The following is a 20,422-nucleotide window of genomic DNA, read 5'->3' on the forward strand; positions in this document are numbered from 1 at the left end:
AATCCCTGTTTTGGTTTGTCGTCCTTAGAGCACCACGCCACTGCTGAACACCCAAGGGAATAAAGGAGAACAGAGAGGGAAGGGTTTTTCCTTAAATACAGGCGTTTACTCATGTTTGTGTCTTGTGGTGTGATGGTGCACGGACCAACCATCCCAAAGGTCACAGCAACATCCCCCAGATATTCCCAGCAGTGCAGGCTGGACAGGGCTGGGAGCGCCCTGGGGTAGGGGAAGGGTCCCTGCTCATGCCAGGAGGTGGAACTGGATGAGCTTTAAGGTCCCTTCAACCCAAACCATTCCAGGATTCCCTGATTCTGTGAGATGTTGACCCGCAGCCGAGCCCACCCTGGGCTCTCTCCTCCTCTTGCCTCAGCTCTGTGAGCAGCACAAGGAAAAGCAAGTGCAGGTCCCCATGCACATTCCAGTGGGAGCAGCACTCCAAGGCTGCGCAGAAGAAATGGCCCAACATATCCTTGAACTTTTGGAGTCAGCCTTCCTCCAAAATACTTAATTACCAACGGTTTGTTGCTCATATTATCTCCTGGAACGAGTTATGCAGCATCCCTCAACGAATAAGGAAATAAAAGGAAAAATAAATAAATCAGCGTTTTAACAGCAAAATCAAAAGAACCCATGAAAATCACTCGCCTTCCCTCCGACTTTATTGTTTGCACAAGTTTGACCAGCAACAAATAACCACGTTCACACCAATGTCACTCCCTTAAAACCCCTGGGGACAAACAGGGATCATTTCCACCGCACCCATCCTCTGGCTCCCGGTTCCTGGGGGATGCTCCCAGCCCTGCAGATCTCACATCCCTGCTAATTCCAGGTGTGAGCCCGGATTCCAGCAGCTCCCACCGAGAGCGTTGTCAGAGCTGTCACACCCTGCCAGCCTGACCCTTTGCACTCTCCAGCTAATTCCGGCGCCTTCCCATTTCCCGCAGGATTCCGGCAGCACAGTGACCCCTCCAGTCTTTTCCCAGCTCTTCCCTGTCGGGCTTGGAGTCAAGGAGGGAGAGGAGGAGTGGATTCTGCATATTCAGCACTTGACCCTGCCTTTTCCCAGGCAGAAATTCCAACGGGACCTCTCTAGGAGGGACCCCGACAGCTCCCCTGGGCATTCCTTGCTATTGTGGCTCCTCTCCTCTCCCTCAGGCGATGTGTGTTTGTAGTTACCAAATGCATATCACACTTCCCACCCTCCTGGCTGGAGTTCTCACTCCACAAGATCCTTCCCGGTTTTTTTTCCCTCTCACCAGCCCGTTTTGCAATGCTGCAGCCCCTCCCGTTGTCACCTCCCTGTGATGTGGGATGCGCTGGGAGGTGGATGGAGGGAAGGCATTGAAGCAGTCCTGATTTAGTACCTGCAGCCCCCAGGACGCAGAAACTGCGGCTGTTGTGCAGCCTGGCAGCTGAAACTCCTTTTTCTGGGGAATGCCGGGCACAGACCCCTAATTGCATTCTAGAAGGAAAACTCGAGGTAGCTTTTGGCCTTGGGCAGCTGCGGTTTTCCCGGCGCTCTCGGAAGGGAGATGGCAGCAGGCAGAGCCAGTCAATGGCACATCAACAGCTGATAACAAGGGTTAACTCGCTCCTGGCACTCCCCGAGCTCGGGCTCAACTTCCAGCCCCTGTGTCCTCTCGAGTCACCTCCGATTCCTTCCCTGCTCACACAGAAACCTGGAGCACATTAAGGGGAGGGGATGTTTTACAAGAAAAGCTCATGCATTGATTCCGTGACCCAGCAGAGACCATTAAAAATGATGGAATGGATATGGAAATGAGTAATCGTCCAGCTGGGCTCGTGCTGAGCGCAGCCAACTGCAGTCAATGGGAACCAAAAATAAAGGAGAGCTGCTGGAGCCTCCAGGCAATGCTGGGACCTGCAGGAATCCACCCGAGGATTCCCATCCCATTTACCTGTCCTCCTGGTGCTGTGGAGTCCCTGCAGCACCTGTCTGGACTCATCCTTTCTGTCCAAAGGCTGCACCAGCAGGAATCTCATCCCATCCAAGCTCTTGGCCAGATTCCGTGCTGAAGGAAATGTGGGAGCCCCCATCCCTGGCTCCCAACCCCTTGCTGTTCACAAACACCCTTGGCTCATCCAGCCCACATTCCCAAGGATCAGAAAATAACCCTGGACTGCCACAGCTTCCAGCACCAGCCCTGAATCCCAGGCACACAGTTCCCAGGCAGACAGAGACCTGAGGAAGCAGGGGATAAAACAGGAGCAGAGGAAGGCAGGGATCTGTAAATTAAAGGCAAATCTGGGCCAGTGAGAAGCAGAATGAGTTGAAACTGAACTGGTCCTCAGATGTGTGAAAGGAAAAGTATGGACATGGGGCTTTATGGACACAAGGCTCTTCCTACAGCCACTTTCTCCAGGACCAGCTTGGAAGGACATGGAGGAAAGATTGTCCTAGAAAACAAAGCACAGAGAGTTTTAACATTTATTTAAAAATACACACCAGAATCCCGCTTACAGGAAGTACAGAAAATAAAGGTAATTTCTTGCTTCCCCAAGACCCTGGAGTTGTGTCCCCTCTCCAGGCCAGAATTCCAACACACCTGGTCCCGTAGGGTGGAAGGAATGGGCTGAAGACCTCAGTGGGCCAGAAGGAGGGGCAGGAAGGACAAGCCATGAGAATTTCATGTATTGAGTGTGCTTCCACCTCTGATATGGGGACAGAAGCTACAGTCATGCCATGGCTGGGTTGTTAACACACAGTCAGGGGTGGGCTTGCCAGGCTGCCCAGTTTTGGCAGCCTCCAGGAGCTCTCCTGTCCCTGATGTCTCTGCCATCAACAAGAGCAGCACCATCTCCATGCATCCACTGGGATGCTGCAAAGGGCCCTGGGGCAGTGTTTTCCCCTGCATGAGCCCACAGCAGGATCCTGTTCCCAAAGGAGCTGCCCATGGCCCCCTCACCCAAAGCAGCAGCATTCCATCCCTGCAGCCTTCTCCCAGTGGATAACTCTCCCCCCTTCCATCTATCACTCCTGGCTTTCAGGCTGCTGTCAGAATCCTCCTGCAAAGGGACAATGGCAGCCCAGGGTCCCTGTTCCCCCTGGAGAAAGGGGGCTGTGGAATGATCAATGGCTTTTCCCAGCTGGAGACAAAGGGCTGGCCACTGACCAGCTGCAGGAGGGCAGCTCTTTGTCCTGCACTGAAGTCTGGGTTGGAAGTGACTGAAGGCTTTCCAAAATCTCTCAGTCTGAGGCTTTCCATGAGAAACCAGGCTTCCTGCACAGCCTCCTCCCCGCTGGGGTCATCCTTTGGGATGGGCTCCTGGTGTCCAGCCGTGCCTGGTGGGTGCCAACGGGGGTTCTCTTCCTCATTTGCAGACGTGTCTCTCCAGGCTGCGCCGGCAGCGCCTGCACACCACGGAGCAGCACCAGCGGTACCGGCAGTGGCAGCGCTCCTGCACCTCCTCCGTGTAGGTGTTGTAGCCACGGCCACAGCACAGCAGGTCACAGCTGTCACTGCCCACCGAGCTCCTGTTGCACGGCCTGCGGAGAGATGTGGGACCTGGGGACCTGCCCTCCCTGGCCTCCCCCAGAGTTGGTGTGCTCAGAGCAGGAAGCAGCAGGATCATGGAATCATGGATTGGAACGGAGCTTAAAGATCACCCTGTGGCACCCCTGCCGTGGCCAGCGACACCTTCCACCAGCCCAGGTTGCTCCAAGCCCTGTCCAGCCTGGCCTTGGACACTTCCAGGGATCCTGGGGCAGCCACAGTTTATCTGAGCAGCCTCTGCCAGGGTCTCATCACCCTCACAGACAGGAATTCCTTCCCAATATCCCAACTAACCCTGTCAGTGGAAAGCCATTCCCCCTTGTCCTGTCCTTCCATCCCTTGTCCCAAGTCCCTCTCCAGCTCTCCTGGAGCCCCTTTAGGCCCTGGAAGGGGCTCTGGGGTCTCCCTGGAGCCTTCTCTTCTCCAGGTGAGCATCCCCAGCTCTCCCAGCCTGGCTCCAGAGCAGAGAGGCTCCAGCCCTCAGAGCATCTCCATGGGCACACATGGACTTGTTGAACAAGTCCCTGCCCGTCTTGTGTTGGGGTCCCCAGACCTGGACACAGCAGTGCAGGAGGGGTCTCACAAGACAGGGATTCAGGGATCTGCTGCAAGCTCACCCCAGCCCATCCCCTTCAGCTTCCCAGGACACTCAAACCCAGTGGAACAGGCACTCTGGAATCAGAGCCGAGTTCTTCCTACCTGTCCTGTGTCCCCAGAGAACCCAGCTGGGGGTTTGGGCTGCAGTAGTCAGGAGAGTTGATGAGATAAACCAGATCCATCTCTGTCACCGGCCTGGCATCCCCTTCCTTGGGGATCAGCTGTTTCCTGGGCCCCACGAGCCGATGGGTCACCTTGAGGGCTGCCAGGTACCTGGATTTGAGGTCAGAGGCAATTTCACCCAGGTCTGGCAGGCCTTTCCAGCAGGTTTTCACTGAGCAGGAGCCTGAAACCCCATGACATTTACACCTGGTATCCAGGGAGTCACTGAGCACCTGCAGGGAAACAGGTGAGTTTGCTCTCTCCTGGTGCTGCTCCAGGGATTGGCTCCCAAGGGTAGTCCCATGGGATCTTCAAGGCATGAAAGAGCTCAGAGCTGAATAAAATGGGGCAATCAGGGACCCAGGCCTGCTTCAATCCCTTCTGATAAGAACCTGATCCTTGGGGAACTTCCCAGGGGAGCTGGCATAGGGGCTGGAGGATTCCCAAGCCTCACCTGGGGAACAGGAGTGGATGGAAGCACAAAGACAGGATGGGCTGGGGAGCCCAGCTGGCTCTGTTTCCAGTGAGAAGGGTGGAAAGAAGCACTGGGAGTACTGGTGTGAAATATCAGCTAACTGGGAATACTGGTGTGAAGTGTCAGATGTCTGGGCATGGGCAGAACTGTGGGTGGGGGGGTGTCTGCTACCACACTTTTTAACCATTTTGTTGCCTCCTGATGTTCATAACATCCCAAAAAACCTGGCTGGCATCTGCTGCCTTACATTAGGGACCTCTGCCCCTGCTGTGAGGGGTGCTGGGCTCCATCTCTCCCAGGGGGCTCGACCCACTGTGCCACCCCTGGGCAGTCCTGGGGGAAGGCTCAGCCCCACTGTGCCAGTCCCAGGGGGTTCATACACCTCATCCCAGGGGGGAACAGCCCTGGTGGGTTTTGTGCCTCCCATCCCAACCTGCAGACCCAGGGGTCCCGCACCCACCGCCCGTCCCACGGCTCCGTTGTGCCGGTTCACGGCCCTGAGCCCGGGCGTGCCCCCGGTGCCGGCTCTGGCCGAGCCGTCGGTGAAGGCGGCTCCGAGCTGGAGGCCGTGGCTCAGGTTGTCGCCGCAGCCGCCCCAGCGGGAGCCGGGCGCGGGGGGCTCGGAGGGGCCGGGGCCGCAGGAGCACAGCGGGAGCTCTCCGGAGGCGCAGGAGCGGGCGATGCCCTGGGCCACGGCCGCCGCTGCCAGGGCGTGCACGAAGGCGGCTTCCCGTGTTCCTGCGGAGAAAAAGGGATATTTCCTTCCTCCCTGCCCAGCCGGACTCTCCTCTCGCACATCTCTCCATGCAAGGAGTTTCTTTATTTCGCCTTGCAGCAGGATAAAGCCAAGGCCTCTCAATTTTTGTGTTTTAACCCGTGGCCCCTGTACTACACTGCCTGGATCCCCATCTCTTCCCCAGCTTTTTTGGGAGCCTCTGGCAGCCGTTTGAAATGGACATTACTGTCTGTCACCTCCCCCAGACGGAACTTGCACAGGATTAACACCACGTAAAGCCAGGCTATTTACCCCAGACCAGAAACACAAGGCGGAACGCGCTGCCAGCCCTGGGATGCTCCCGGGGCAGAGCGGGAGCAGCGACTGGGCGGGAGGAGCATCCCTTACCTGTGAGCAGGTCGGGGCCGAAGCTGGGGGCGCGCTGGATGGAGGAGCAGTTCCACCTCATGTCTGCGAAGCTCTGCTGGCACAGCGCCTGCGTCCGGCGGGCAGCCCGGACGATGCTGGGCATCACCTCCAGGTGCCGGCGGCACAGCTGCAGCTGCTCCGGCACCAGCAGCCGGCAGTGCTGGCTCTCGTTCCAGGCCACCCCGCTGCCCGCCAGCCCGCTGTGGGGAGAGGTGGGGGGTCACTGGGGGAGCCACAGCGCCCCGAGGGACCGCCAAGAGGGGCTCTGGAAGGAGAGATCCCAACTCACAGCCACTGGATGGCTGCGGAGAGCCCCAGCTGGCACAGCAGCGCGGTGGCAGCGGCGGCGGGGCGGCCCATGGCCGGGAGTGGGGCTGGGCCGGGGACTGGGAGCTGGGATGGGGCTGGGACGGGGGCTGGAAGCAGGGCTGGGGCCGCTCGGCCCCACCACCCCTTTTATAGCGGCGGGTCCTGCCCCCCGGGGAGGGGAACAAAGGCGGTTTCGGTGCCATTCACAGGGTTAGGGACAAGGAGGGGCTGGAGGGAGCGCCAGCTGTCATCAGCAGTGACCGTCCCCAAACAGCACCTGGGAGGGGGCTGGGGGATGAGCCGCTGCAGGCTGTTCCCCCCAGCACTGCCAAGGCCACCGCTGACCATGTCCCCAAAGTGCCGCATCCACATGGATTTAAAATCACTGCAGGGGTTTGACTCCACCACTGCCCTGGGTGCCCTTTCCATGAGAAATTTTCCCTAATATCCAACTAAACCTTCCCTGGCACAGTTGGAAGCTGTGTCGTCCTGTCCAGTCCCTTGTCCCTTGGGAACAGAGCCCGACCCCCCTGGCTGCACCCTCCTTTAGGGTCAGCACAAGCTCATAACTTCTGTTTCTTTCTCTGCCATGGCAGGGCACCAGGGCTGGCTCGTGCCTGTCACAAAGTACATTTCTCAGGATCTCTCTCTCCTACAAGTACAAAACCAAAAGTGCTGCTTGAAGCCCGTGAGGAACCAGGTAGGCCGGGATTTTCCCATAGTGGGAGGTGACATTTGACAGAAGCCCAGCTGACCTCAGGATTTGGAAAGGGTGACAGGTTGAAACCCACTTTTTAGGCTTTCACTTTCTCCCTGGCGGTGCTACTTCCTCTCTTTCTGGAAGGTGCTTTTCCTTGACAGAACCAAACTGGGGGGTGGTTGTCATCCCCCCCCCTCCCGTGACCTCTCATCTTGACAGGACATGCCTGGATGGGTGATTATTGTCCCCTTGTGACCTTCCTTTGACTTGGGATCACGTGCACTGAAATCAGGACACACGGCTTGAGTCATTGTCCTTCCCAAACTATTCCCTTGGGATGCAAAGGCCACGGCCCATTGTGCTGGAGCAATGGCCCTTGAGGAGGGGTCCCAGGTCACGACCAAATCCCCCACGAAGTTACAAGGGGAATGGTTAAAGGGCAGAGAGAAAAGGAGGAACACAGGGATGACCCCTAAACACCAAACCCGATGTTTTGGATTCTGTCCCTTGTGGCTTCCAGCTCAACTCCTCCTCAGGGCAGGGGGGAATTCCCTTCACAGGTGATGGGAGCTGTGACCAGCACCAGGACAGGGGGGCTGAGTCCCACCCCATCCCTTCCTTTGGGATGGGAGTTCACCCTGGGAACTGGGCAACGGAAGCAGTGCCAGCACAGGGAACTGTGCACCGATGTCACAGGCTGCCACCTCCCACCAGAGGTATTTTTACCAATCCCTCTTCACAGGAAAGTTTTGCAATGACTGAGTAGTAGGAAAAACACAAACCCTTCCTTTTAAAGCAAAGCCAGCCCTCCTTTGAACGTCAATTCCTCTTTTTAGTTCAATCCTTGGAACAAGCAGAGGGTGAGCGCTAAAAATAACCCTTCCTTCCCCTTCCAACCTGGGCTGACGGGGGGCAGGAGGGGATTCCCAGCTCAGGAGAGGCTTCCCTTCCCCAGCTGGGGCTTCACTGCTGGGGGGAGACCAAAGGAGCCGGGAGAACATTGGGAAAGGTCCCATCCCTCTGCCTGGTGCTGGCCACCCTGGGGACACGGGGAGGGGACAGCTCCAGGAGGGGCTAAAGAGGCGGAGCTGGTGCTGGGTCAGAGCTCCTGGGATGAGGCTTTAGTGGAGGAACAGCAAAGAGCTGTCCTGGAGGGCCAAAGGTTGGTGTCCCTCACCGCTGGGACCCAGGGCCAAAGCAAACAGCCGTGAGTGGATTGTGACCCGTGTGAGCACGTGGGGTCCCCATGCACTGTCCCAGCTCCCAATGTCCCTGACTCCCAGGTTCAGCGGGGGCAAATCTGGGGACCTTCCAGGGGTTTCCCTGCCATCACAGTGTCCCCTCAGGCCTCAGGTGACCTCGGTTCCCCACCCCAGCCTCACCTACCGACCGCCCCCGTGAGGAGCCACATCCCTTTGCGTGGGGGCTGTGCCAGTGCGGTGACAGTGACGCAGGGGGTGGTGGCACGTGGTCATGAGGCACTGACGTTCCATGAGATTCCTGCTGCTGGTGGATGCTGGCAACATCCTGTCCCCTCTGGAGGCTGGGGACGGTGGGACGGTCACCCTGGGTGGCAGGAGCCCTTCCTGCCACGGAGCTCAGATTTCCTTCAGGGAAACCATCCCCTTCCCCTGTCCAGAGAGCACAAGAACAGGCTGGGGGTGGCAGGGACCTGATCCTGCAGAGCCACCTCCCAGTGTCACCTGTCCCTACAGCATCCCAAATCTGGGAGCAGGGACAGCGGGTCTGCATGAGGGCACGACACGGGGTGACACTTCCCTGTGACAGCGCTGCCTGTGCCCTCGGCAGTGTCCCCGTGCGGGCAGCCCAGGCACAGCTGGGAGGGAGGGTCCAGCTGCAGAACATGTGGCACATCTGTCCCCCCACTCCCCAGCCCGGGGAGGTGACACTGCAGAGGCAGGAGGAACCCAAGGGGACACGTTCCACATCTGCCACACCCCGAGGCACCTCGGGATGGAGGTCCCAGCCCGGCCAGAGCCCCTGGAGAGGAGGAAAAGTGTCATGAACGACACGCCCGGCCTCCCCCACCCCGGGCTGGGAAGAGCTGCCAGAGGAGCTGTGCCAGTCACGGAGCCGCTGTGGCAGGGAGGGATAATGGGAAGCAGCCCTACGGATGGGAGGGACACAGGGTGGTGTCCTGGAGGTGCCACCAGCCTCTTGTCCCATCCCAAAGCCACAGAGAAAGTGTCACATTCACCAGGAGCACATCCCAGGCAGCCAGAACATGGCACGAGGATGGGCCTGGATGAGATCAAAAGGATTCGGGAATGGGAGCTGCAGCAATATCAGGGAAAATAAAAGAAACGGTACCTCCAGCAGCCCTCTGGAAAGGGATGTACCTTCAGCTGGGTGAAAGGACTCCTCATCGTCCTTATCTTATCAGGACTGGGGAGATTTATGTTAATTTGGGCTCTGTCTGAACACAGAGGAGGAGAAATGCTCTCCTCCTCTCCTCGCTCTGCCCAGCTGGGATGGCTTGAGGAGGGAGATCTGCCAGGCACTTCCCAGGATATCCTTCAGCTCCTGCAGCAGAAGAAGATTTGGATCATGAAAAAATGACTAAAAAAAAAGAGGGAAAAGGGAAAAAAACAAGAAGAAAAAGGGGAAAAGCAAAACTGCTGTAATTGAAGCGAGTTGAGGGAAGGTAATTTCCGCCTGGGTTAGTGAAACAGCTCGGTGGAAATTTTTGATAAAAATCTATTCTTCTTTGAAAATGCAGATCCAGGGAAATGTGGAGGCTTTCCACTGGAAAGAATGAGTTTTGCTGGATTTCTCAATCAGTTCTCTAGAAAATTTGTCAATGGTCACAACATTTTAATCACTGCTGCTTTTTTTGTCAGACCAAAATTTACACTCCTGCCGCCTTCCAGCCTGACACGAAAATGCAACATTTTTGGCATCGCTGCTTTATTTGTTCAAAATTTAATATTCTACAGATCTTTTGCCCTCCTTCTGGATCAAGAAAACACTGGAAATGCCAAGACATGCCTGGGATAGGGAAACAATTTCCTCTAAGGCACGGGAAGCTCCGGATGAGGAGCAGTGCAGAACCCAGCGCAGACCCCGGGTTTCTCTTGGCCTCGTGCTGGTTCTGGGGACACAAACATGGTTTGGTGTCACCTCATTGTTCCCTGGGCCAGCACAGGCTCACCTCATGTCCTGCTCCTGGCCAAGCTGTTCCTGGGGTTGGAAGAAGGGGACATTGCCCTCAGATTCAATTCTTGGCAAATCCATGAGAGCACAACCTGGAATCCCGTTTTCCTTTGAGGCAGGAAAGGACACAGACATCAATAATGGTGATAACCCAACACCATTGCTCTGGTTCATTTTCTACACCTTCACAGCCCCTCCTCAGCCTGGGAAGTTCTCCCTCTTCCCCCCTTACCCTGGGCTTTACAGAATCCTTAGGGTTGGAAAAATCCTCTGAGATCAAGTCCAGTTATCTGGGAGCTTTTTCCGTGGGGTAAAACTAGCCCCAGGATTCTCCACGCCCCTATTTTTAGTGCATTTTTCAGCAGATACTTCAATCCCCAGAGAAACTTCAGCATCAGCAGCTGCTGTCCCCAAGTGCCACTGCCCTGAAGGGGTCAACCCCCGCCAGCTGCTGCTCTGCAGGGACACGACACTGGATAAACACGGCTGGGGACACTCAGGATGCCCGAGGCAGCGCCTGGCACCGAGTGCCGGCAGCACATGGTGTCCCTGAGCACCCGGTGGTACGTGGTGTCCCCGCCCGTCACCAGCTCCGAGCTAAGCCAGGAAGATGCTGGTGGGAGCGGCAGCACAAAGCCAGGACATCTCCTGGTGATACGAGCAGGAAGCACAGCCTGGGAAAGGGTTAAACGAGGAGCAGAGGCCACAAAAATGCATCAGAAACACCCAGTGAAGGCACCTGGGGCCCTGAAGTGTCCCTGCAATGTCAAGGAGCACTGGGGCAGGAGGCTGGCCCGGCATTGGCATGTGCTGAGCTCACCCTCCTGCTGTCCCAGTACTTGGTGAGCACTGGAAAAGCAAATCCTGCCCCAGGGACAGTCTGAACTCACCTGGAGACACTGGAGAAGCAGGTCCCTGCCCCAGGGAGCTCAGGTGCCACCCAAGGACAGGGGACAGTGCTGGGGAGAAGCCCCAGCAGCTCCTGGGACACTCCATGCCCAGAGCCCAGCTAGCCCTGGCTCCCAGGGACATCAGCTGGGGACAGCACGGGGGATGGAGCCAGGAAGCACCGGGATGGGAGCGGACAAAGGTGGCTGTGGCACAGGGACTTTTGTGACCTGAGTGGGACACGGGAACCGGAGCTCCAAGGGGAAGGGGTCTGTGGGAGCAGGAGATCCAGCAAAAAGCAGCCCTGAGAGGAGGCTGGGCTCCCTCCTGTCCCCAAGGTCCTGCAGGGTGGTGACACACAGTGACAGGCTCCCCTGCCACAGCCACTCGCTGTGACAGGGCACAGAGCTCTGCAGAGTGAAACTGAAGCAGGGGTGGAAATGTGGAGGCCACCAAAGTCACCAGGGGTCCTGGAGCTGTATGCCCAGCAAAGGACAGGAAGCTGAAGCTCTGACATATTTTACACCAAAAATGCCCTTTTTTCTTCCCAGTAAAACCATTATAAGCTTGAAAGAAAAAAAAAAATAGGGAAGAAAATTAAGCAATTGGGATTTTAAGTAACTTCCCACTCAACACCTCCTCCTGCTGCCTTGCTGAGCTGGGGTCTGAGCCCCTGGATCATCTCTGGCTTCGGGGGGTGCTCAGAGGGTGCTAAATCCATCCAGGAGTATGACTTGGGCAGCACTTACCTCATGCTGGGACCAGCTGTCTCTGCCACCGTCACCTTGGGGGTCCTGGCACTGAGAGTGGGACATCTTGTGCCAGCCAGGGACAGCACAGACCCCCACTTCTCCCATTCCCACTACGCCAGTGGGTGAGGACAGGGTGGAATTCCTCCCAGCATCCACAGCAAGGAAAGGCAGCAGAGAGGTGGACAGGGTCCCACAAAAACCCCCTCCCCATCCCAGCATTGAGAGCCACCACCAAGCACCATTCCCACTCCCTCCTGCTTCTTCCTGGATTAGGGAATGCCTCAGGAGCAGCAGCAGGGAGTTAGCAGAGCTATTAAACCTTCTTAAAGGGGCTGCTGGGCTAGCTGGGAAACAGCCAGGTGGCCGCAATGGAGACAATTCCCGGCCAGCTGAGTGTGATGTGGAGGAAGAGGGGTGCTCAATGCAGCTAGCCCAGGGCTTGGTTTCCTGTGCCGAGAGATGGGAATGTGTTATAGCACCCCAAATTCCGTGTTTAATTTCTGGCAGGGATCAGAGAGGATTGGGGAAGGGGAGAAGGATTGGGGATTCTGGAGAAGGGGAGGTGGCTCAGAGCCCAGCACCCACCACACTCCTGTCACTGGGTTCACAAATCATGCAGGTACCAGCGAGACTTACACCACAATAATATTATTAATATTAATATTAATATTATTAATAATAATTAGAGTTCTGACCGATGGCTGCAGGTCTGGGCTACACTTTGGTGATGCTGTCAGGTGGCCTCTCCTCGGCTGGCCCCTGTCCTTTGGGATGGGGCTGGGACACTCCCACCCTGTTGCTCTCAAGTCCCGCACATCCTGGAGCCTTCCACCCTTTCCTCAGGAGGCAGAAAGCCCAGGCACCAAGGAGGGAAAGGCCCATCAGGGCCACGAGCAGAGCTAGGGAGGCAGTGCCCTCGGGCTGGGGACAGATCCACCGCGGAGTGCCGGTGATCCTGGCTGAGATATTCCGGCCGTGCTCCTGGAAGACGCAGCGGGCCTGGCGCAGGTCCGGCACGGCCACGCCGGCCGCACGCAGCGTGTCCAGCCAGCCCAGCGAGCAGCAGCTCCAGGGGTTCCCAGCCACGGACATGGCCCTCAGGCTGTGGGACCAGCTCCTGACCGTTCCCAAGGCCTGCAGGTTGTTATTCCGAACATCCAGGCTCTCCAGTGGGGAGCAGGAAAGCCCCGTGGGCAGCAGGCTCAGGTGGTTGCCTGACAGGTCCAGCACTCGGAGTGTGCCCAGGCAGGGCAGCGCTGCCTCGTCCATCTGGTTGTCCCTCAGAGAGAGCTCCTGCAGGGACAGCTCCAACCCTGCCAGCGCTCCCGTGGGCATGGACAAGTCCCTGTTTCCTGACAGGTCCAGGGAGAGCAGCGGGGTCTGGTTGAAGGCACGGGGCTGCAGCCTGGAGATGTTGTTCTTGGACAGGCTCAGGTGCTTCAAGTGAGGCACATTGTAGAAAGGGGTGCAGGTGTCTCTGTGGGCTGATGTGTGAGAATCCCCTCCCAAATCCCTTCCCTGGTCACTGCCCTGGTTCTCACAAGGCTGGAGGCTGTTGGAGCCCAGATCCATGGATTCCAGGTGAGGCAGGGAATCGAAGAACCAGCGTGGCAGCACACGGAGGGCGTTGCTGTGGAGGTCCAGCGAGCGCACGGACAGCTCTGTGCCATTGGTGACAGACTCCCTGGCGATGTCCTGGAGACAGTTCCTTGCCAGGCTGAGGCTGTGCAGGGAGCCCAGACTGTGGAAGAAGGAAAATGGGAACAGCTCCAGGCGGTTATTGCTGAGATCCAGGTCAGCTACGTGTGTCAGAGCGGCCACGGGACGCACGGTCCTGTTGAACCTCTGCATCTCCTTGTAGGGCAGGACGAACTCCCTGGGATGGAGTGAAGCTGGGAGCAGGGAAGCAATGAGGTTGTTGGAGAGGTTTAAATGTGTGAGATCATGGGCTCTGGGGAGCTCTGGAAAATAGAGGAGTCTGTTATGGCTCAAGTCGAGCACTCGGAGCAGGTAGGGCTCCGCTCCCTCCTCCTCGGAGAAGAGCTCCAGGGCATTGTGGCTGAGGTTTAAAACTTGCAGCTGCGTGAGGCTGAAGCCAGAGATGCAGTGGAGGGAATTCAAAGCCAAGTTCAGCACCTCCAGCTCTTCCAGAGGCTCAAACGCTCCCTCCTGGATCTCCATGATGTAGTTGTTGCTGAGGTCGAGCTGGCGCAGCCGCGGTGAGTTCTGAAAGGTCCCTGCCAGCAGCTTGGTCATTGTGTTCCCAGAGAGATCCAGCACCCTCAGGCTGGTGAGGTTGCTGATGTACCAGCTGGCCATGTGGCTCTCCAGGTTATTCACAGACAGGTCCAGGACCTCTATATTCCTGAGCAGATGGAAAGCTTCCCCGTTAGCCAAGTAATTCCGGTCCAGGTGGTTCGATCCCAGGAGGAGCGAGCGCAGCCGAGGCAGCTCAGCCAGGGCGGTGGCTGACACGGATTCCAGCTGGTTGGAGCACACATCCAGGTACTCCAGCTGCCCAAATCCTGGCATGTTGCTGCCTGACAGGTTTTGGATGAAGTTGTTGGAGAGTTCAAGGTACTTAATTCCTTGGCCAAGCTCCTTGGGAAATTTCCGCAGGCCAACTCCTTTGCAAGACACCTTCGTGGGGCTCTGTGGAGAGACAGGAGAGCTGTGAGTGAGGGGGGGCTACAAACCACAGCTCCAGGCAAGCCAGCTGCTGTCCAGGATGGGTATGAGGAGTGGGAATGAGCACTGCCCCCCCTTCCCAAGCCCAGCTGGTCCAGAGCATCCCTGTTTAGGCAGAGGATGGGCACTGTGTAGGCTCCACCTTTCCTCTTGCTCCAGTTTCCTTTGGAGTTGGGAATCTGGATGGGGAGCAGCTGATTTCTTTCTGGGGAGACAGAAACCTGCTGTTCCCCATCCAGACTCCCAACTGCCTCACTGGAATCCCTGCACTCCATCCTCTGAGCACCTCAGGCATGGCAGGGACATGGGAGCAGCTGGATGCCAGGGACCACCTCACAGGAGACCAGCTCCAAGGCAGAAAAACAGAGGAAAAGCTGGGAAAGTTAAAGAGATGGAGGCTGGAGGGAAGGTGAGAGCCACAGGGAGGAGATCCAGGGCGATGCTGGCAGCCCCAGCCACGCTGCTGGAGCCATCCCAGCCCAGGTGCTCCTTGGAAAACAGCCTTACCTGCTGGCACAGCGGGGAGCTGGGCCTCGTCTCCGGGCTAGCCCGGGCCCTGAGGATGGACGGGAGCAGCCAGAGCAGGAACCATCCCCGAGCAGCCCAGAGCATGTTGGGCTGCGGGCGCTGCCAGCCCCGTCCCGCTCCTGCGGCGTCGCTGGCAGGCTGGGCAGGAGCCAGGCTCTGTATAAATAGGCTTCAGGATGGGATGGGGGAAGGAGATAAGGCATGTGGGTGTTCGTAGCTACGGAAGTGGGAAAAGAAAGACATCAGCTCGCAGAGGGGGAAAAACGGCACAAAGCCACAGGGAAGGGAAAGAGAAACGGCAGGATGGGGAGGAGGCAGCTCAGGTGACTGGCTGGACCCGCTGTGACATCAAAAGCCAGGAGGCAGAGGTGGCACGTAGGAAAGTTGAGAGGGTTTGGGGGAGTTTCCCTGTGCCAGGGACAGGATGTGCCAGCTCCCGGGACACCAGGGGCAACTGGCGAGGGCTCTGCAGCCATCCTGAGCCAGGGACAGCTCCTGGCTGTGGGATCTGTCACACCCAGGCAGTGCCATTCCGTCCCCATCCCAGCACAGCCCAGCCGAGGGGACTCTGCCTCTCTCAGGAAACAACAGCTTCCCAGGGCTCAGTGCCCCTTCCCAGCGGGATGTGCAGGGCTGGAATCCCTCTCCTCCTCCTCCTCCTCCTCCTCTCCCTCCCCAGGGCTCTGCGGCGTGCAAGCGCTGGGCTCCTCGCTGTCACACCCCGTGCCCCGCCTGGGCTGCCGGGTCACCTCCTCGCCCAGGGCAGGAGCCAGAAGGGAACTGTCCCTGCGGCAGCTCCAGGTGGGATCTGTGCACCGGGAGCAGTGCCCCACCCACAGGGACCTTTTTTTTGGGATGGGATCTCCGTGTCCTTGTGCCACCTAGTGCTGACACACTCCTTGGGGACACGCCCCTCGTGCTTCACGGGGCACTCTCCAAAATGCACAGTTTGGGGTTTTTTTGGCTCAATGTGGCTAATTCCATGTGAAGGAGCAACTCAGGCTACTGAAAGGTTGTCCGAGGATGAGAAGTTTCAGCCACAGAGCTCATGCTGTAATCCTGGAGGTGTCTGGCCGGAAAAAATAATATATAGACATAAAATAAATAAATAAATAAATAAATATATGTATATATGTATATGTGTATATATATATATATATACACACACACACAGTTACACATCTGAGTTACCCCTCACCCTCTGACAGTCGGTGTAATGGGGGACACGTTGTCACCTCAGGATGTGACTCAGCCTTGAGCTGGCCCGGTGTCCCCAGCAGCCAGGTCAGGCAGGACAGCGGTGACAGGCCAGGGACAGCGTTTTGGGCTGATGCCCCGCGGTGCCGGGGCTGCGGCGGGGCTGGAGGCAGCAGCGAGCGCACAGCACATCTGTGCAGATGTGAGCTCCTGCCAGGGAAGCACCGACCTCGGGATGACCCCCGGGCCCTCCCAAAAGCAGAACCAGCACATCCGGGCCTGCCACGCCTGGGAAGCCCAGCCTGTCCCCCTGCACCCCAACTGCTGGACATGGGTCTGCACGGTGACACAGCCCCTGTCAGCAGCTGAAAAGTCCCTGATTTGGATCAGGGACTTCTGCAGAGAATCCCTGGGCATTTGCATCCCACGGCTGTGAACTTCCTTCACGGGAGCACCGGGCGTGGATCAGACCCGGCCAACACCGAGAGGCTTTTCTTGGATTGCGATAAAGGCAGAGTGAACCACATGGCCTGAGCAGGGACAGATCTGCTCCGAAACCAGCTACCCTGTGCTCCTTGGCCTTCCTGCCCTCCATGCTGGTTCCAGGGCTCCAGCAGGATCTGTTGGAGACATTCCCTGTTCCCCCCGAGGCTTTTGTGGGAGAAGTCTCCACAGGATGTGAGGAACGAGCAGCAGGACTGAGGTGTGGAGGAAGCAGGGACAGAACCACCTGCCCAGGTCACATCTGTGCTGTGGGTGATGGGCTCCAGCCTGGGTGTTTGGGAGCAGAAGGATGCCTGGTTATCCAAGTCCATCTGATCTGCTCTTCCTTCCCTGCATTCCCAGGGCACTGGGAAGGTGACTCCTGAGCAGCTCTGATCCCAGCCAGGGGATGGTGCCTCTCCCACCCCTGAAGGATGGAGCTGTCCCCTCGCAGAGCTCAGCCAACACTGCTGTGGCCACAGAGACCTTCCAAGGGAGCTCCTGGTGTGGCTGGGGAGGGACATCCCACCGAGAGCAGGAAAGAGCTGTATTTGCCAAGGCCACCTGCAGCCAGCTCCAATTCCACATCTCCAACTCACACTTTGGTTAGTGTGAGCACCAGAAAAAGCCTGTTAACACATTCCATGAAGGAATTGCTCCCTTCTGCCCTCCTCCTGCATCCCAAGCACACACCAGGAAGAACTTCCATGCAGGAATGGCTCTCCTGCTCTCCTCCAACACCCCGAGCACACACCACAGGGGATAGCAACACTGGCCTTTTACAGAGCAAAGGGAATCTCCCTCTGCCTCCCCCTGCCCACAGCCATGGAGCACATCCCAGATCCTGCCAGCGGGGGACAAGGAATGCAAACTCCATCCCCGACTCTCCCAACCCCCTGTTATTTATGGCTGCCCCCAGCCTTGCTGCTCAGGCCAGTTCTAAAGCAATCCTGTTAACGATTTGCTTCATGTTCTCACTGTACACAGTTGTCCCGCTTCATTCTTGTCACAGGAACATGTCCCTCTTAATCCATTTGAAAGGAAAGAAAACCACAAAGCCCAGTGAAGAGCCCCCAAGGCTCTTGCCCGTCCCACATGTCGAGGCTGAAGGGAGGAGAAGCCACTAAAAAGCCAGAGCAGCCCATTTGTCACGCAGTTGTTTCCCGAAGTGCACGGCTCCTGTGAATAGCGAGGCCGCGGCCAATGCCGCTGCCCCGAGGAATTTTTGTCTCCCAATAACTGCAACACTTGGCAAGGGACATCACTCGCTAGGGCTGGAGCCAGGAATGCTCCAGGCAGGGCGGACCCTCAGTGGCCGCAGCACAGCGCTGGGACACGTCCCTCCCACACCCTGCAGGTGACCATGAGCCAGCATGGAGCCAGCACCAAGATCATGGAATCACAGCACTGGGCTGGGAGGGATCTTATGGAACAAACAGTTCCACGCCCTGTCATGGACAGGGACATCTTCCACCAGCCCAGCTTTCTCCAAACCCCATTCAATCTGGCCTTGGACACTTCCAGGGATCCAGGGGTAGCCACAGCTTCTCTGGGCACCCTGTGCCAGGGCCTCAGCACCATCACAGGGAAGGATTCCTTCCCGATATCCCATCTAATCCTGCCCTCTGGCAGTGGGGAGCCATTCCTCCTTGTCCTGTCACTCCAGGCCCTTGTCCAAAGTCCCTCTCCAGCTCTCCAGGAGCCTCTTTAGGCACTGAGGTCCCCAAAACCTCCCCTGCTCCAGACTGAAGATGTCACTTTGGGATTTGTCCCGTTTCTACACGGGCTGCAACTTCACTCCCCTCTTGAAAGCACAAACAAGCTCTGGAAAGAAACACAAGGAAACAAAACCCCAACCAAGCTGAGCAAGTGCGAGCCAAGGGCTGAGACAACAGAGCAATTTGTGCCTCTTATGGCTCAGAGCATCTTATGGCTTTAGGTCTCCCCAGCTGAGGGGAGGTAACGGGACAGAGTTGCTCAAGAAGCCAAAAGAAACAATAGTGTCCCAGCTCCTTTATTAGTCACCAGAAATCAAGTTATGACTAGACTCAGCAGGGCTCAGAGAAAAGAAAAAGTGGTGACTTCATGCTGGACTGGATTTTAAAATCCCATTTTTTTCCCTTTGCTAAAGTCTCCATCACCACTTATTTTAGGTAGAAGGGTGCCAAAAGGAAAGGGGTGGGGAGAGGAAGGCTAAAAACCACATCTAAAAGCAGGACAGTTGCTATTAAAACAGAAAAAAAAATCCTGTTTGAATATTTTATTCTTAAACATAACAAACTTCCTCCGAGTGTTGTCACAAGTACTTGTGGCTGCTCTACGTGGCTCGGTGAAGCCTGTAGAAATGTGTTCTGGTTTGCAAAATATTAATTAAGAAGAACAAAAAAACCCCCTCCCCCCCAAAAAAAAAAACCCACCAAACCAAAACAAAAAAACCAAAACCAAAATACCCCCAACCCAACTCAACTTGCTGTAACTGTAACAGCAGCAGTACTTGAAGGCAGCCCCCGCTGGGGCAAGGTTACCTCTGGGGTAAGGGCAGGAGCTGAAAGGAGCAGAGGCCTGGACCCGGGAATCGGCGTTTTCTTTGGGATTTGGTGGTTTCTGGAATGTGGAGGCAGTTTCCTATCTGCTAAGCCTGCTCTAGTTATTCCTCTTCCTCTCGCACTTCCTGCTTTTGCTTCCAAGCTCTAGGTCGAGGCACTTTTCCTCCTCCTGAGGACAAATGTAAACACCACTGACCCTGTCTCACCCACCTCCCCTCGCCCCCCAGCCCTTCCAGCTCCCCCTGGGAAGGCAGGAAGCCAGAACCCCCTTCCTGGCTGTCGTTAGCGTGCACATGCAGGAGCCTGGCTGGGATTTTGGGACAGGAGTCCGTGTGCTCCTGCTCCCGCCTGGGATGCTCTTGCCAGTGCCAACATCCGAGCAGAGCCCCCAGCTCTCCCACCAAGCCTCGTGTGAAGGTCACAGAGCAGAGTATCAGTGCAGTAATACTTGAAATACTGAGACAAGGCACACCCAACAGCCTTTCCTCCTCACAACGCTCTCCCCACCAGCTTTTTGGTTTGATCCGAGTCTCCCCGTGAGTCACAGAGGACAATTGTGCTTCCTGCATTCACATATAGGAATAAATAGCTCTGGATCAGTTTCCTTTATGGCCGGATTACAGAACCCCTGAAATACTGATACGCTTTATGAACAGCAGCACTGTGCAGTTCCGTGGGTGTCCTTGGCCACGCCAAGTTCCTCTCTAGGATGCGGGTGCATCTCCCAGGCGGATGGCCCCAAAGAAAGTCGTGTGCTTGCTCATGTTGATGGAGATGTCAGCGTGGACCATCTTCACGGCGATCTTCTGCCTGGCCTTGAGCAGGCACACCCCGGCCGTGTAGCAGGTGTTGAAGTTGGTCTTGCCGGTCTCGATGCTCCGAGTGCATTGCAGAAAGGGCTTCTCATCCACCACCACCTCGTAGCTGGCAAAATCGGTGAAGTTGATGTAGTAGACCTGATGTGAAGCAGGGAGAAGAAAGGTGTCAGGGAGGGGGTTGGGGTGTGGGAGCAAGTGCAGCGTCCTGGGGGTGTGTGCAGCCCCTCCTGGCCCCAACACCTGCACTCACAGGTGACTTGTGCGAGGCAGGGAGAGCCCCAAACCAACAAGGAACCTCTTTGGTTCCACTTCAGACTGACCCAAGCATGCAAAAAACCCTGAATCCATGTGCCTAAGGCTGAGCTACCACCCTGCTCATTCCAGGGAAGTGACACACCTGCACAGAGCCATGCAGGACCCTCTGCGTGCTACAACAGCTTCTC

The 20,422-nt window shown here is 56.9% G+C and overlaps 3 protein-coding genes and 1 long non-coding RNA gene across 9 annotated transcripts in view; 1 reads left to right on the forward strand and 3 right to left on the reverse strand.

Annotated features, from left to right (window-relative positions):
- Positions 1 to 2,436: 2,436 nt before the first annotated feature.
- On the reverse strand, positions 2,437 to 6,598 carry LOC137482365 (protein Wnt-11b-2-like). Its single transcript, XM_068204621.1, has 5 exons — positions 6,186 to 6,598; positions 5,876 to 6,096; positions 5,213 to 5,490; positions 4,218 to 4,510; positions 2,437 to 3,511 (listed from the first exon to the last, which is right to left on the reverse strand). Exons 1-5 carry the CDS (start codon positions 6,254 to 6,256, stop codon positions 3,337 to 3,339), a joined length of 1,038 nt encoding a protein of 345 aa, XP_068060722.1. The 5' UTR covers positions 6,257 to 6,598; the 3' UTR covers positions 2,437 to 3,336.
- A 995-nt stretch (positions 6,599 to 7,593) lies between these two features.
- Positions 7,594 to 9,833, forward strand: LOC137482366 (uncharacterized). Its single transcript, XR_011004029.1, has 2 exons — positions 7,594 to 7,765; positions 9,646 to 9,833. It is a non-coding gene; the product is annotated as an uncharacterized lncRNA (long non-coding RNA).
- Positions 9,834 to 12,346: 2,513 nt separating this feature from the next.
- LOC137482367 (transforming growth factor beta activator LRRC32-like) lies at positions 12,347 to 15,569 on the reverse strand. The gene is made up of 2 exons (XM_068204622.1): positions 14,915 to 15,569; positions 12,347 to 14,371 (listed from the first exon to the last, which is right to left on the reverse strand). The coding sequence occupies exons 1-2, from the start codon at positions 15,017 to 15,019 to the stop codon at positions 12,434 to 12,436; spliced, it is 2,043 nt and encodes a 680-aa protein (XP_068060723.1). The 5' UTR covers positions 15,020 to 15,569; the 3' UTR covers positions 12,347 to 12,433.
- Positions 15,570 to 18,860: 3,291 nt separating this feature from the next.
- The window catches only part of EDA (ectodysplasin A), a 61,195-nt gene continuing 59,633 nt past the window's right edge, over positions 18,861 to 20,422 (reverse strand). For all 6 annotated transcript variants that reach the window (XM_068204649.1, XM_068204648.1, XM_068204647.1 and 3 more), the window contains exon 8: positions 18,861 to 20,117. In XM_068204649.1, coding sequence (XP_068060750.1) covers positions 19,866 to 20,117 — 252 coding nt within the window. In that variant the 3' untranslated portion in view covers positions 18,861 to 19,865. The remainder of the gene's footprint in view (positions 20,118 to 20,422) is intronic.

This window comes from Anomalospiza imberbis, chromosome 14 (genome assembly GCF_031753505.1).
Source record: "Anomalospiza imberbis isolate Cuckoo-Finch-1a 21T00152 chromosome 14, ASM3175350v1, whole genome shotgun sequence".
Taxonomy (NCBI): domain Eukaryota; kingdom Metazoa; phylum Chordata; class Aves; order Passeriformes; family Viduidae; genus Anomalospiza; species Anomalospiza imberbis.

Coding starts and splice junctions, on each gene's coding strand:
- LOC137482365 (XM_068204621.1), bottom strand. CDS start 6,256: ATGGGCCGCCCCGCCGCCGCTGCCACCGCGCTGCTGTGCCAGCTGGGG. Junction 6,097..6,185: donor TCCGCAGCCATCCAGTGGCT/GTGAGTTGGGAT, acceptor CTCTCCCCACAG/CGGGCTGGCGGGCAGCGGGG. Junction 3,512..4,217: donor TCTCTGGGGACACAGGACAG/GTAGGAAGAACT, acceptor ATCTCTCCGCAG/GCCGTGCAACAGGAGCTCGG.
- LOC137482367 (XM_068204622.1), bottom strand. CDS start 15,019: ATGCTCTGGGCTGCTCGGGGATGGTTCCTGCTCTGGCTGCTCCCGTCC. Junction 14,372..14,914: donor GCTCCCCGCTGTGCCAGCAG/GTAAGGCTGTTT, acceptor GTCTCTCCACAG/AGCCCCACGAAGGTGTCTTG.